Source organism: Wallemia mellicola (assembly GCF_000263375.1).
Source record: "Wallemia mellicola CBS 633.66 unplaced genomic scaffold WALSEscaffold_3, whole genome shotgun sequence".
NCBI classification, from domain to species: domain Eukaryota; kingdom Fungi; phylum Basidiomycota; class Wallemiomycetes; order Wallemiales; family Wallemiaceae; genus Wallemia; species Wallemia mellicola.
In genome coordinates, this window is record NW_006531960.1 from 275,228 (window position 1) to 290,200 (window position 14,973).

At 41.2% G+C, this 14,973-nt stretch overlaps 7 protein-coding genes across 7 annotated transcripts; 4 read left to right on the plus strand and 3 right to left on the minus strand.

Annotated features, from left to right (window-relative positions):
* The first annotated feature begins 2 nt into the window (after positions 1–2).
* On the plus strand, positions 3–4,235 carry WALSEDRAFT_59531 (NIC-domain-containing protein). The gene is made up of 4 exons (XM_006956600.1): positions 3–1,012; positions 1,062–1,704; positions 1,755–2,587; positions 2,639–4,235. Exons 1-4 carry the CDS (start codon positions 14–16, stop codon positions 2,756–2,758), a joined length of 2,595 nt encoding a protein of 864 aa, XP_006956662.1. The 5' UTR covers positions 3–13; the 3' UTR covers positions 2,759–4,235.
* WALSEDRAFT_31412 (alternative oxidase) lies at positions 2,774–4,207 on the minus strand (the record flags this gene model as incomplete). Its single annotated transcript, XM_006956601.1, has 4 exons — positions 2,774–2,970; positions 3,019–3,244; positions 3,293–3,496; positions 3,539–4,207. Coding segments are annotated over 4 exons (1,208 nt in total), but the record flags the coding sequence as incomplete, so codon positions are not given.
* A 453-nt stretch (positions 4,236–4,688) lies between the features above and the next one.
* On the minus strand, positions 4,689–7,299 carry WALSEDRAFT_59532 (actin-like ATPase domain-containing protein). The gene is made up of 11 exons (XM_006956602.1): positions 7,293–7,299; positions 7,049–7,248; positions 6,900–7,002; positions 6,579–6,856; positions 6,413–6,532; positions 6,262–6,366; positions 6,014–6,217; positions 5,734–5,964; positions 5,462–5,686; positions 5,040–5,420; positions 4,689–4,989 (listed from the first exon to the last, which is right to left on the minus strand). Exons 2-11 carry the CDS (start codon positions 7,145–7,147, stop codon positions 4,726–4,728), a joined length of 2,010 nt encoding a protein of 669 aa, XP_006956664.1. The 5' UTR covers positions 7,148–7,248; positions 7,293–7,299; the 3' UTR covers positions 4,689–4,725.
* A 15-nt stretch (positions 7,300–7,314) lies between these two features.
* WALSEDRAFT_59533 (hypothetical protein) lies at positions 7,315–12,568 on the plus strand. Its single transcript, XM_006956603.1, has 3 exons — positions 7,315–8,529; positions 8,573–12,072; positions 12,124–12,568. The coding sequence occupies exons 1-2, from the start codon at positions 7,400–7,402 to the stop codon at positions 8,940–8,942; spliced, it is 1,500 nt and encodes a 499-aa protein (XP_006956665.1). The 5' UTR covers positions 7,315–7,399; the 3' UTR covers positions 8,943–12,072; positions 12,124–12,568.
* WALSEDRAFT_31415 (hypothetical protein) lies at positions 8,987–9,656 on the plus strand. Its single transcript, XM_006956604.1, has one exon. The coding sequence runs from the start codon at positions 9,014–9,016 to the stop codon at positions 9,542–9,544; it is 531 nt and encodes a 176-aa protein (XP_006956666.1). The 5' UTR covers positions 8,987–9,013; the 3' UTR covers positions 9,545–9,656.
* WALSEDRAFT_62649 (hypothetical protein) lies at positions 9,662–12,972 on the minus strand (the record flags this gene model as incomplete). Its single annotated transcript, XM_006956605.1, has 6 exons — positions 9,662–10,618; positions 10,663–12,069; positions 12,118–12,617; positions 12,663–12,672; positions 12,723–12,755; positions 12,964–12,972. 6 exons carry the CDS (start codon positions 12,970–12,972, stop codon positions 9,662–9,664), a joined length of 2,916 nt encoding a protein of 971 aa, XP_006956667.1.
* Positions 12,973–12,979: 7 nt separating this feature from the next.
* On the plus strand, positions 12,980–14,971 carry WALSEDRAFT_59535 (ENTH-domain-containing protein). Its single transcript, XM_006956606.1, has 6 exons — positions 12,980–13,010; positions 13,068–13,126; positions 13,174–13,191; positions 13,238–13,322; positions 13,369–13,447; positions 13,494–14,971. Exons 2-6 carry the CDS (start codon positions 13,075–13,077, stop codon positions 14,886–14,888), a joined length of 1,629 nt encoding a protein of 542 aa, XP_006956668.1. The 5' UTR covers positions 12,980–13,010; positions 13,068–13,074; the 3' UTR covers positions 14,889–14,971.
* Positions 14,972–14,973: the final 2 nt, after the last annotated feature.

The window sequence follows — 14,973 nt, forward strand, 5'->3', positions numbered from 1 at the left end:
AGATAGTTGCAAAATGAGTTTAGCTGATTTATTAGCCCAGTCTAGGACGCTTACAACGCACTTATCAAAACCTGATTTACCACAAATACACCTCGGTTTAGACCAAATTGAGAATCAGTCAAAGAAACTAGTACACAAGCAACGCGGTGATATCGACTCACGAGCACACTACTTGCTCGCTTCAGGCGGATTGAATGCTAGTGACTTGTCTTCAAAGATATTCAACGTCAATAGCAACCTCAACAGCACTTTTGAACCCCTCCAGCCTTTGCATGACAACGACGTCCAGGGCTATCTTAGGCACGACTACGAGCAGACTATCATTTCAGCCATAGAAGAGGGCAGGAGAGATACCCTCAACGACTTCCATGATAATTTGGCTACAAACATGCAAACTTCCTGGGATAAGCGCAAGGCTGCTATTTTTGAAGAGCTAGGCCAACACGCTACAGGTATAGCCCCTACTATGGATTACCTTCCAGAGTCTTCTCTTTCAGCTTCCGTTCACGCATCAATCCCTTCAACTAGCCTCGCTATGAATACCCGGATGAACAGCTACGTAAACGTCGTAAAGAAACTCAACGAATATCGTTTACAAGGCTACAATTACGGTTTAATCTCAGAATTCGCTAACGTAGCAAAATCATTGTCAACCACAGACTCCCGCTCGAATCAAGTACACGATTGTTGGAACCTTTTAGCATCCAGCCTAAGAGAGAAGAGTGTTGTTAATGGAGAGTTTCAAAGGGCAGCCCTTAGTGAACGTGAATACGCTCATGCTTATCTTTTCGAGAGCGTCGAAAGCGAATCAGCCAGAAATTTGCGTACAATGTGGACAAACGGCTCAAAGCGTTTCTTAGAACATCAATTCTTGAAATATATCGAAAAGATTATCGTACAAAATCCATCACAAGCTCAAGTTGGTGGTGTACCTCTCATTCAAAACAAGGTTAGAGGTTTCTTGAACGTGAAATACCGCAAAAATGGTGGCTGGTCAGATCCAAAGATTGAGGTATATCTTATTTAAATCTTCACTTTTAACTGACTGACAAACTATTTAGATCATCTCGGGTCAACCAATCTGGGCTATGCTCTTCACCCTTCTTCGCACTGGACATGCTCAAGAAGCCCTTGAATTAGCTACTGAAAGTGAGGAAGCTTTGGGTAAAACTGAAAGAGAGTTTGTTCCGTATTTCAAGGCATGGTTAGATTCTCCAGATCAACGCCTTCCAAAGCAACTCAGGGACAGATTCATGTCAACTTACAACACAAGAATTAGATTTGCGGCTGAGAGTGGATCTATCGATCCATATAAGCACGCTCTTTACAAGCTTGTTGGTAGAGCGGAACTTTCAAGACGTAATCTTCCATCAGTTACTAATACAACTGAAGACTGGTTATGGTTACAACTCTCACTTGTTAGAGAAAGCTCACCAGGTGAAGATACGCCTTCTGAGTCATTCGGTTTGAGAGAATTGGCTGGTTTATTGCTCAAATTCGGTGAAAAACATTTCGATCCAAAAGGAAACAATCCTATCAAATACTTCACCGTTTTGCTCCTTTGCGGTCAATTCGAGAGAGCTGTTGGGTATCTCTACAATAATCTGCAATACCAAGTAGACGCTGTGCAATTCGCAGTTGCCTTGTCTTACTATGGCTTACTCAGGGCGCCGGAGAAATCACATACCTCTGAAATTGAGCTACGTAGGTTTCGTTTAGAATTATTTATCTAGACTTGCTAACATTATTAATAGTCACATCAGACGCAAATGGACAACCAGCACTAGATTTCGCAAGGATAATACATAGATACACACGTATATTCGCACGTTCTGATCCACAAGAAGCGCTTCAATATCTCTACTTGATTTGTCTTAACAGTGACGCACCACAACCTATCTCAAGACAACAAATCGCACTGTGTCATGCCTATATCAAGGACCTTGTACTCGAAACCAGATCGTACGCACACTTACTCGGTGAAGTCAAACCAGATGGCACTAAAACTCAAGGTTTGATTGAACGCGATTTGAAACTTATTAAGCTCGATGATGAGCGTGATTACCTTCTCAATATTGTCAAATCTGCAGCCTCTCGAGCTGAACTCGAGAAGCGTACAAAGGATGCAATTTTATTATACAATCTTGCAGAAGAATATGACGTTGTTGTCACCGTTCTCTGTCGGGAATTGGGTGCATCATTGTCTGTTAATCCTGCTCCACAAAATGATGATATTTTCGATCTCGCACGTGGTATACTCGATCATTATAAGCGTGACGCAAGAATCGCACATCGCGTTAGCCAGAAGAACAGAGAAACTGTTGGCGTTCTCCTTAGATTGAAAGAGGCACTCACACTTTATGAACAATCACAATTAGACGCTGCACTTAGCACAATTGAAGATGTCAAACTTATCCCTCTCAACGGAGATGTTATTAGTATTACGAGAAAAAGTGAAGAGTTTAAAGATTTGGATGAAAGTATTTCACGTAATCTCTCCGATGTTTTACTCATCACTATGAACATACTCTTCAAGATACATGCAAACTTAAAAGAATCTCCATTTGGTGATAGCTCGAGACAAAACGTGAGAATATTAGTTGAATTATTTTATAAGCTTACTAATGATTACTTTTAGAAAATGTCACAGCTCCGCGCTAAAGCTCGTACTCTCATGATGTTCGTTGGTCTCCTGAGATTTAGGATCTCCAGTGATGTCCTTCAACAACTCTCCAGATTAGACGTTATGATGGTCTAAAATTACTTATTGAAAGTTTCTAATTTATGCATTTTTGTTAAAACAATTGAAATATTTAATTAAGACAGTGAGTAGTGAGTTGTATAAAATTTAGGTATCACACCTAATGGTGGTGAGATTTCTCATAAGTACCTTCGAGTTTCTTCTCTTGTATTGCTCTTGACGTTTCTGCTAACCATGCTGCACTCTCCTCGCGTGTAAAGCCTAACTTTCTGTGTGGGTAATTAGCATTTATATGAACGGCCTACATATCCACTCACGTTCCACGAGTGATGGCATCTGGCTCCTGAAGAGAAAGTGGATTTAAATGCTTGTTCAAATCCAATTCGGAGAGTGTGTGGTTCGTGAAGCGATGGTTACTCTCATCAGCTCGGACAACCATAACGAGATCCAACATAGTGCTATCAGCTGGTAATTGCCAATAACCACGTGCTATCGATGGGATCTCCTTATGTTTCCAACCAGGAACATAGCCAGCTTTTATTTCTGGAGTTGCGTGAGACCAGAAGTTAAAATAAAAGTAGGAATACATACCTTTCATTGCTCTTGTGTAAGTGACAACAGCTTCCTCTTCCAAGACTGCAGTAAATCTATGACAAATCTTTGGGTTGATAAGGTACGACACGAAGAACAAGTTGAAGAAAACACCTTGAGCGCCTAAAACCATTGCTCGCATCCAGATTGATGGTTTTTCAACAGCAAGGAATGACATAAGGTGCATCCTTTCGTTTTCAGCCTCTATTTTTGGTGAGCGTTATCTTACTCTAATGTATGACGTACCTGCAAGTAACATATTGATGTAACCCCCATCACGGTCCATACGTCTCAAGCTACGGAGATGACGGAGCATACTGGCTACAAAACCTGGTACACCAGCTACTGATTCGAGGAAAATGAATCTTCTTAGCCATTGTTTTTCACTCAAAACATATCCTTTACTAATCAACCATGGTAATGGCTTGTCTTTAACGTCTGGTGTTATCTCTCTATGTTTATATCCAGTCACAATGTCAAAGCTGCTTCTGAGGAGCTTTACTAGTGCATTTGCGAGCCTATCACTTAGTGTTTTCTTCTCAAATTCAAGAATCTTTACACTGTCGAGTTCCTCTTTAGTGTAGACTGGACTTGTGAGTAAATAGTCGCCTAATGGTTTATTGTTCCAATCTAATGTTTGTTGTTCAATCCTTTGGAATGGAGCTGTCTTCTGGAAGTGAACACCTTCTGTACCAGTTTTCTTAGATAAATCTAGATCACTGTTTGCGTGGGTTTTCTCGTAGTTTACATCTTCTACCGTAGGTTTACTTGACTGGGGATAGCCAGGGTTGCTAGATGTAGCTCTGCTAGCGGCGAATAGCTGTGAAGATGTTGATAAGCTATTTGCTTGAAGGATACCCCTAGTCAGTGGCAATGCCACGTATGTTGATATCTTTGAACGTGCAAGTAACATTTTAAAAGTCTGTTATTGTGGGTGTTTGTTGTCAAGGTCAGTAGTATCCAAGTGATCGTCACAATACGTCACTAGCTGTGCCAATTTTTACGGACATCGTTAAGCCCGGAGCGGAATTAATGTATTTGTTATGCACGATTATGGGGATGTCCTATATATTATATATTCTCATAGGTCAATAGTACCGAGATGTCCGGATAATTTTCACAAAATGCAGTTATGTACTGCAAGTATGGGTATTTTAATAAAATATCAATAACAAGATATATTCTATAAATCCAAATGTACACTTTTGATAGGTTATTCATATCATAGGTAATGTCAATCCGAATGTTTGGAGGAATGATCAAGATTTTATCAGCAATTTCAGATGGTCATTACAGAAATATACTGAAAACACAATTTTACGAAGGTATATATCTTACATACACCCATTAAAAGCCACTATATTTCACATATTTGCTCGCATGAAAGTTTTTTCTAGGTCAATAATGAATATAACTACAATTTTACATATAAATTAAAATGTCAAGTTATGCCTATAAGCTCCAATAGCTTCTAGTCTGTCAGGGCCTTCTTCCTCCCACATTTGTTTAGTCACCCAACCAGTTACACCATCTGATTCGCGTGCCCAACGCGCCATACCTTTCCAAGCGTCAAAGCGAGGATCAACAGCGCGTGTAACATTGAATTGACTGCCAACTGGCACTATCGGACGAAGAGCCGATTGTAATTTATTGTCAAAGTTTGGGAGAGATGCATAGCCACCAGTAAGGTACACGTTCTCGAGTCACCTTGTCAGATTTCATTAACGAGCGTAAAATTGTAACTTACACCTAATAGTCGACTTTTTTCTTCGCCATGAAATGATTTGAGAACGTGGTTGACCATTTCGACCAAACCCGCTCTGTCCGAACCCGCGATTGACGGCTGGAAGAGAACCTCAGGGACTCTGTACCTCTCGATATTAAGGTGGAGTTGGTGCGATTGTTGTATCTGTTCAGGTGTCTCCTGTTGTTCATCATGCATACCAACGTCCTCATATGGATCTTCGCCACCATAGTAAAACGTCGTTAAAAGTTTGCGCTGTGCTTTGCGACGGGCCTGGCGGGTATCTTCCACCGTGAATTGAGAGTCATTCTCGAGAAGCTTGGCCTCCATCTCGTCCAAATTCGCAGCTTCTTCTTCTTCGTCTTCGCTATCATTTTCATTTTTCTATAATTGTTAGCAAGTATATAGTAGGGGAGACAACTTACGATATCCTTATATATCTTCCAGTCAGAATCCTTAGCGCCAAATGTATCCTCGTCTTGTTGGACACCTTGCTTTTTGCGGCCTCGTTTTTGTCCTTTAGGTTCATTGCTCTTGCCTTCGTTAGCGAGGTCGGCTATGTTTCTCATTCTATTTTGCGCAGCTGCTGATTTACGGTCTGCTAGAGCATATCTCATTCTTTCCTTCTCTTTTTGACGTATAAGTCCGACCTGAATATTTTAATTAAAGTTTGTAAAGCAGAGGGAAAGCTACCGACCTTGTAATCATCTCTCAGCTTCTGCAGCCACCTGTCGTGATGATGTGTCCTCTCATATTCATCTTGTCTAGCTATCTCTTCAATCTTTTTACGTTCGGCTTCTTTCTCTTCTTTGATCCTCATGCGAGCGTCATAACCGGCCTTAAGTAGTCTTTGTCTCCTCTTTTCTTTGAGGTCTTCTTCATTAAGTTGCTGATCTGGAACATCAACAAGATGAAAGCTTGGTTGCTCCTAAAGATACATTGCGTCAGCTTTGATGAAACATTATCATATGTCTCACCTTTTCAGCAGTATCTTCGATACCTAATTCACGATCTCTTGCTTTTTGCAGCGTTTTGACAGTACGCTTGTAGAGATCTTCGAACTCCTTTTCATCTTCAAAACCTTCATCTTGTAAGCGACGGAGATAGGCCTTAGGCTGTTCTTTAGCTTTATTTTCCTTCAGTTGTTCCATCCATTTGATTTCTGCCTCTTTGTTCGCAAGCTTGGTTTTGTTAATGTATGAATTAGTGTCTACTTAATACGTACCTTTTCAAGGCGCGTTTTCGCTGCTTGTTCTTGCAGTCTACGGGCGGCTTCACGCTTCTTCTCTGCCTGACGCTCAAGTTCTTCGGCTGACTTCTCATCAACAACCTACAACAGTGTAAGTAGATAAATGAGAGTAAAGACATTCGCCCACTGGAGCAACGTAAGGGAATTGAATAACATTATTAATCTTCTTGAGATTGTCTGGATTTTCCATATCCTTAATGAAATCATTGTAATCATCCGCGAAAGTGCAACAATTCTCCAAGATAAACTATGCTATTTGTAAGTAATACCTCGATTATCTACCGGGAACATACATTAGACTGCATAGGGGTAACCTTTGTTGGAAATGCAGGATATTTGAGTTGAATCAATTTCAAGAGCAAATCAGCGGATTGAATACCACCCCAGGAGACTCGCTTGCAAGTGGAGAAAATACCTTTACCATCTAAGACGGGTATTACGGAAGTCATGTTTGATGATGCACTTATAACGAGACCGTCTGTTCCATTCGAATTGTAGAAGGAGTATAGACTGTCAACACCATATGATAGTTTCGGAGTGTCATACGCCTCAAATAGCAGCTCCGACATTTCTTCTTATTGTCAATTTGGCGATAAAAACAATAGACAACTCACGGGATCGCGGATAAGGAAGATTACAGAGTGGCTCTGAGATAACGATAGGTGGTGGTGTGCTCTTTAAACCCATTCTAAGGAATGTCCAGTCTAATGCGTTCTCCTGTACTATTGTGAATTGATATTCTGGTGTGTGTATGCTAACAAACCATTGTGTCCCAAGACGTGACTATTCCAGACTCATGCGGAGTCTTGGACTGAGTTTTACTAGCTGAATCAAGTTCTAAGGCGTCACCGTATACCATCATGTTACGATTCGTTCTGCGTTCTTTATAGCGAGAACCTTCGTTTCTAGTGACTAAGCTAGGGAGTTCTTCTGTAGCATACCCAGCGCGTAATTGAGTTGTTCCTATAGTCTTCAGTCGATGTAAAAGCATATAACTTCTATCTCACCATTGTCTATGACGATTGGCGTGTTATTATCTACATTACTGAAGTCAACAGGTGAGTGTATAATGTCCTGACCATTTGGAATATCCTTTATTTGATCAGGAAGTTCTATGAAACTCATTGATGGACGTTCAATTCTAACCTCGATGTTCCCTGTCCTCGGATTGCTACAAAATTTAGAGTGCAACAATAAATTAAGCTGTAAATCTGGACACTGTGTATTTACGCATAAGAGTTTGCAGTCTCCTCCAGCAACTAAACCGTCTACATCAAAGTCGAGTATTACAACTACACAGCCAGCTAAGAAAGCTACAAAGCGTACAAGTGATCCAATTCCAGTACAACCAGCGAAGAGAAGAGTTATAAAACAACCAGTTACAATTCCACAAACATTACCGAATGGTACACCAAGGATACAAGCCAGTGCAAGCCATTCAAGGATACCCGTACAAGACAGACAGCGTAGCTTAACTGCTTTATTTGAACAGTTTATCAAAATGTACGCTAAGTTACCTGAGCATAAGAAGTTAGCAATGAATGATGCATTTAAACAAGAGGAAGAGATATACGAACTAGCACAGAAGAATACCTATAAATCAGCAACTGCAAACATTCTCATAAAGTTAAAAAGAAGATCACCTATTACAGACATTAATTCACCACTTATCGGTACTGAAGATACACTTAAAAAGCGATTAGAAGATGCCGAACGAGCGCATAGTTATCAATTAAATAGGAAGACACTTGCTGAATATATACCATCACTTAATTTACTCCAAGAATACGGCTACGTCGTTGATACCCCTGAGACAGAAGGTGGAAGTGAGACAAGCGCGATTGGGCAGATGAAAGATTGCGCCCGTTGCAATCGTAAATTCATAGTTGAAGACAATATCCTCAAAGATGACTGTACATTCCATGATGGTAGGCCAATCACGAGCAAAGTCGATGGGAGGCGGGCGCGTATTATGTCCTGCTGTTCGACTCAAATGGGTAGCACAGGTTGTTGTACTGGTCCACATGTATTCGTCGAGAAAGACCCTGGTGAACTGCACAAAAGAGCAGCATTTGTACATACTCCCGAAAAGAGTAGTCTCGAACTCGTTACACTGGATTGCGAGATGAGTTTTACAACAGCCGGAATGAGCTTAACCCGTTTAACCGTCGTTGGAGCCGAGGGGGAGCTTCTCCTTGACGAGATAGTTCGGCCGGCAAGCAAAATGATAGATCCGAACACGAGGTAAGTACGGCTTTGAAATATTTAACGCAATTAACAATTATAGATTTTCCGGAGTGACGATACAACAAATTGAAAATCAAGCGGTGTTCGATCTTGATGGTATAAGAAGCTGCCTATTCCAGATCGGTGTAGGGAAGGATACTATAATCGTCGGACATGGTCTAGAGAATGATTTGAACGCACTGCGGATAATTCATCATAATATACTTGATACGGCAATACTATTCCCACATCCGGCTGGAATGCCATTTAGAAACTCGCTGCGTAACCTCGCTGCTGACGTATTGAAGAAGTTCATACAAGATGCTACGCCACAGAAAAAGGGTGATAATTTACCGGTAGCTACGCATTCGAGTTATGAAGATGCACTTACTACGCTGGAGTTACTGCGGCATTTTGTAAAATCTAAATAAATAGCCATAATGCATATCAGAAAATAAAGTTCAATTTGGACCTTGGAAACGAACGATCAAGTTCTGAGGATATGAAACGACTACCAATTGAATTGATAACTAAAATAACTAATTATTGCAATAAATCAACGCTCAAGTCATTGCGTCTCGTGAACAAGCATTTGAACGATTTGACGGTCGACTCTGTAATGGAATGCTGCAAGTATGATAGGAGTCTAATAAAGAGTGAGAACAGAAACCTGGTTAAGCACTTAATTGTTTTGGATTCACTCAATTTGGACAGTTTGGTAGCTATCCTCCCATCGTTCAATCAGCTTCAATCTATTACTCTCAATCCAAAATCTGCTCAGGTGGTTTTTGAAGACCCGGAGTTAGACTCTACTATGGCACTCCAGAAGGCTTGTCCTACTTTGAACCAAGTTACCTTCGATGGTGATCAAGTTTTCAAAATCGTAACTCAACCGGCCGGAATCGAATTTTTTAAGACAAAGATCAGCGCATGCAATGATAACAGCTTTTGCGATAGTTGTGATTGCTCACCCAATCGCTTCCAACCCAAACTTATGCTTAGAAAGAGACGAACATTAAGAGTTGCATATTAAGTAGGCATTATTCTTAAGATACCAATCACTTAACGGACAATCATGATGATAACCAATGTAACATAATTTTAAACCATTTTATTCTCTACATAAATCACCTATTTACACTTCTGTTCTTTACCATCTTCTTTGTGGGTTTGGAGGTGGCGCTGAACTTGGTGGTGTGTTGCTACCAGTTCTCCTCATATTTCCGAATGCACTTGGCTTCTCGTCACCACCTCTACCAGGTGGTGGTCTTGAATTAGGATTTGGTGGTGGTGCAGCTCCTGATGGCCTCGTTGGGATCTTACCTTCTGCCATAGCTTGACGTCTAGCAGCTAACCAACCACCAGGCTGTGGAGCTGAGCCAGTTGATCCGCCAGATGGAGTTGGACGAGCACCGCTTCCCCAGACACTGCCTGTCTTCTGGAATGTTGTCTCGCGTTGCTTCTTCATAGCCGCCTCTTCACGTTCTGCTTGCTTTCTGGCAAATTCTTCAGTCTTCCTACGCTCTTCTTCTCTCTCAGCTCTACGTTGTGAAGCTTCAAGTTCGCTACGCTCCTTATCTGCCATTAGTGCTTCACGCTTCTTGCGTTCATTTTCTTCGGCTTGTGCACGCTCAGCTTCTTGAGCTTGAGCGACTGCCTTTTGAGCCTCTTCATGTTCCTTCTCGAGTCTCTTTTGTTCAGCTACCTTCTCACGACGTTCAGAGATCTCCTTTTGGATTGCCTCATCAGCCTTACGTTGAGCCTCCTTACGTTGGTTGCTAAATTTAGCTTCCAATTCAGATTTGTACGATTGATACGATGGTCCGATTCTTTGGAGACGTTGCTTATTTGCCAAAGTTTGATCGAATGTCTCCTTTGCTAACCTGTTAGTCTCTTTAACTTTAGTATCGTACATTGCTTTATCATTCTTTTGTTGATCTTCGAAGTCTTTCGCGAGAAGAGGCTTTTCTTCACGTCTGAAGGCTCTTTCGAGATGATCCATACGCTTGAACATGACTCTTAATTTCTCTGACATTTGATCTTGTTCCTTCTTGTGGTGCTCGACTTGAAGAGCGACAAGTTTATTTGTGTCAAGTTCATCGACATTCTAATTAATGATTAGTAAGGTATAGAGACACGGCGAATACTCACATTTACATCAACCTTTAAGCCAGACTTCTCGGCCAAGTTTTGAGCAAGTTTCTTAGCCTCATCAATACGGATTTGCTCCATTTCACGACGTATACGTTCTTGTTCCTTACGGATACCCTCTTCTTGCTCACGCTTGGTCTGTTCAGCAGCGGCGAGTTTAGCACGTTGTGCTCTAGCCTCACTGTCTTCTTTCTCGCGACGTGCAGAGTCCTCTTCAGCCAATTCACGACGTCTAGTCACAATAGCACGTCTGTACAAGTAATGCTTACGCTCTTCTTCCATGTTAGCCAAAGCATACGCAAATGCATCTTCTTGTTGCTTCTGTGCTTTCTCAATTGACGGCTTATCAATCGTGTAGATTGTCTGTTGAAGCACATCACTTAAGCGAGCGTATTGATAGCGAACCAAGTCAGCAGGAGTTGGTTGAAGTTTTGATGATTCTTCAGTTGCAACTTCATTAGCCTTTGAGTGTGCGAAAATGTCCTCTTGGAAAGCGATGCTCTTTTTGACATGATCGATACGAACTTTAAGACCACCAATTGCGCATGAGCCAATAACGAATTTCTCAACTTCCTTTTCAGAGTTTCTACCAAGTGGCTTAACGAGGTTGAGAACGTATGTAATTTCAACGTTATCATAAAGTTGAGCAAGTTGTTCGAACACTCTAGTGAGAACGACATTTTGTAATGGTTCAACATATTTTTTTGTGTCTTCGTTCTTGCTGATTGAGGCTATTACTGGTGCAATAGCTTCGCAAACGTTGAGTGGATGGAAGTCAGCTTCCAGAAGTTGGTAAAGCATACGAACATCAGCTGAAGCACGCTTAAGTACACCTTTTGTAATAGCATCCTTAAGGAGTGAACCTCTAGTTGGAACCTTCTGAAGACTCAAGATTGATGACAACTTTTGGTTAGCACGTACTGCATCCTCAGTTGATGAACTATGAACTGGAACAGCGAGAGCTGAGAGAAGGACGTAATCTGAAAGCTTCTCATGTTGAGCATCGTCTGCAACTGTGAATTGAGCTAATCCGTAGTAACGTGAAAAAGCAGCAGCATGGAACAGACGGTTGTCAGCAACCAAGAAAATTCTAGTTAACTTCTCGTAATATTCTGCCATTATTGCTGACTTTGGAGCTTTCTTAGCCATAACAAGTAAGTTGTGAATATCTTCAACTGATCTGAAAGCTTCTTGCCATAATTCCAAGTCAACTGCAGCTGAAAGTTGAGCGAAACGAGTATCCAAGTGACGTTGAAGTGTTTCAGTATCAGTGAGGTTGATAGAATGAGCTTGATGAGCATACTTTGAGACATTTGCGACATGTGATCTGAGTAACTCGCAAAGACGTCTAAATTCGGTCTTACGTGAATATTGAAGACAGAATTTGAAAGCCTCATTAGCAATTTGCTGGTGTTTCTGTTAGAGAATGTTTAAGGAAGTATTTGTTTGACTCACCTGATAAAGAATTTCAAGACGTGCGTTGTTACGGAGAGTGTCAAGTGCAGTACGGTAAGCATCCCAGAGGTATTTCAACCATGGAGTGACGACGGCTCTCTCAGTTCTATCTCTGTTTTGGTCTGAGGAGACAGCGCTCATAAGGATTGACTCAGGGGTCTCAGCGGCTTCCAAATCGTCAACGGCGACGGTGGAATCTTGAGGTTCAGGATGTAAAAAGTCAACAGTACGCTTAGCTTCAATAACTTTGTCCTCAGATAATTGCAAAAAGCGCTTCAAAACCAATTCGATTGATTGAACGCTGAGGTTTTGTGAAATGTTCTTGTATTGAAGTAAACCATCCTTTGCAGATCTAGTTTTACGCAAAGTTACGCATAATTCAACGAATCTGAGCATAATTGGCTCTAAACTAGTTAAAGGAGTTGACCTGAAACGCTTTGAAGTGAAGATTTCTTGAAGTGACTGGAGTGCAGCTGTGTGCTGATTGACAGCAACGAGCTCTATTGGAATGTTATAATAAAACTATAATAAGCTATCTGACTCACCCTCAGCCCTCTATAAAAGATATGAGATACTACAAAATAACTGAAGAATTTCAAACTAACCTTTAAAACGGTCTCAGGGCGGGTGTAAGGAGCCTAATAGAGTGTCAGAGTTGTTATATCAATTTTTAGACTATAATTACCATTTTAACCTTGGATGCTGGAGAACAAGAAGGAAGAGATGAAAGGGGATGTCGGGAGATGTCAAGAGATGACTATAGATAATGATATATTTATGTATAATGAATCTATAATAACGTGTATATTTAATTTGTAATAAGAATTTAGTCGGTTTATAACCTACTTTCATCATCGACGCAGCCACCACCATCATTGCTTGGATTTCATAAAATAAACTGGTTAGTATAGTAGAATGTATATAATACAGTAATTTAACAATAATTATTAGCCTATAATGTCCAATTTAGCTAGTAAATCGATGCGTGTAGTCAAGAACTACGCAAAAGGTGTGGATATTTAACTTCTATATCTTCGTCTATTAACAATATAATAGGTTTCTCTGATTCTCAAGGAAAGTACATAGGATCTCTTCCGAGCAACTCTAACACAGCTTACAGCGAAAGTAAGAGAAGCGACTTCAAACGATCCTTGGGGTCCATCCGGTACACAAATGAATGAATTAGCACAGCTGACTTATAATCAGTATGTCATATCTACCCCTACGTAGACACACTAACAACCTTATCAGAAACGATTTCGTTGAAATTATGGAAATGCTTGACAAAAGATTAAACGACAAAGGAAAGAATTGGAGACACGTTTTTAAAGTGTGTATTTTCTCAACTTATGATTTATTGCTGACGTAGCTGACAGTCACTCACTTTACTCGATTACCTTCTACACGCGGGATCAGAGAATGTCGTTTATTACTTTAAAGATAATGCTTATATTATAAAAACACTCAAGGAATTTCAACACGTGGACGATGACGGTAGGGACCAGGGCGCTAACGTCAGGCAGAAAGCCAAGGATATTTCAAACTTACTCTCAGACGATTCAAGGTTGCGCGATCAGCGTAAAAATAGAGCATTCATGCGCGATAGAATGACTAAAGGTGCTCCAGGTACTTATGGTCCTGATGAAGATTACGAATTGGGCGTATCAGGGAATAGACCAAGGTCACGCTCACTTCCACAGAGGAGACGACGTGATGAGGACGATGACCTTGCTCGCGCTTTAGAAGCTTCAATGAGAAGTCAAGAGGAGGAGCAAAGGAAATTGAGAACTGGTCAGAGTGATGACGACTTGGCTAGAGCTTTAAAACTCTCACAAGAAGAGGAAGACAGGAAAAGAGCAGAAGAAGCTCGTCGTAAAGCTGAGCTCGACAATGCAAACGCCAACGCACTCTTCGATGATTCAACTCAGATATGGTCACCAAATGCCTACAACCAACCGCAGCAAGTGGACTTCTTCGGTAATCCTATACAATCCCAACCTACAGGTGGCTTTGCAATGGCAGATTTGAGTTCACTTCAACCACAGATGACATCATTCAACCCTTTCCAGCAACAACAGGAGGCGATGGCGATGCAGCAACAACAAATGATGTTACAACAACAACAACAATTGGCTGCACAACAACAACAACAGCAACAGCAAGCTATGTTGACAGGTATGCTATCGCCACAGCCATTGCAAGAGCAGAAAACAGGATATAGATCCAACAATCCTTTTGCAACGCACTTAACTGGTAATGCACCTGTACAAACTGAGCTTCCTCAAGCTTCACCTCAACCTGCTATACCCGCAAACTTTGCACCAAGTCCAAGCCTGCACCATCGACCATCAATGCCAAACTTACCAACGTCAACGAGTGCAGACTTTGGTAACTCACCTCCAAGGAACCCTGGCCTTAATCTCAAGACCAATGATGCAAAACATGAGAATATTTCTAATGCATTGGCATCTGGATCGGGATTAGATACTTTCGGTAATGAAGGTTTACTTAGAATTCCAACTGGTGCGGCAAAGTTTGCACCACAGAAGACGGGTGGTGCATCACCGTTTGGAGCGTCATTGCCTAGTGCAGTAACTGGAACAGGTGGTGGTAGCGCATTCACTGGACAAGCGCAATCAGCCTTTTCACAACCAGCAGCAAATGTGCCGACGACTAACAATAACCCATGGACTGTAAATAATGCGTCTGGTCCATTCGGTCAACCAGCTCAACAAAAGCCTCAAACAGAAACACCATTTTTCACACTCTAATGTTACTGTACTTAGGAGACAGAGATTTATGACAGCTTTACTTTGTATGTATACTCTTTAAATATATATTTGTTATGTTTGATAT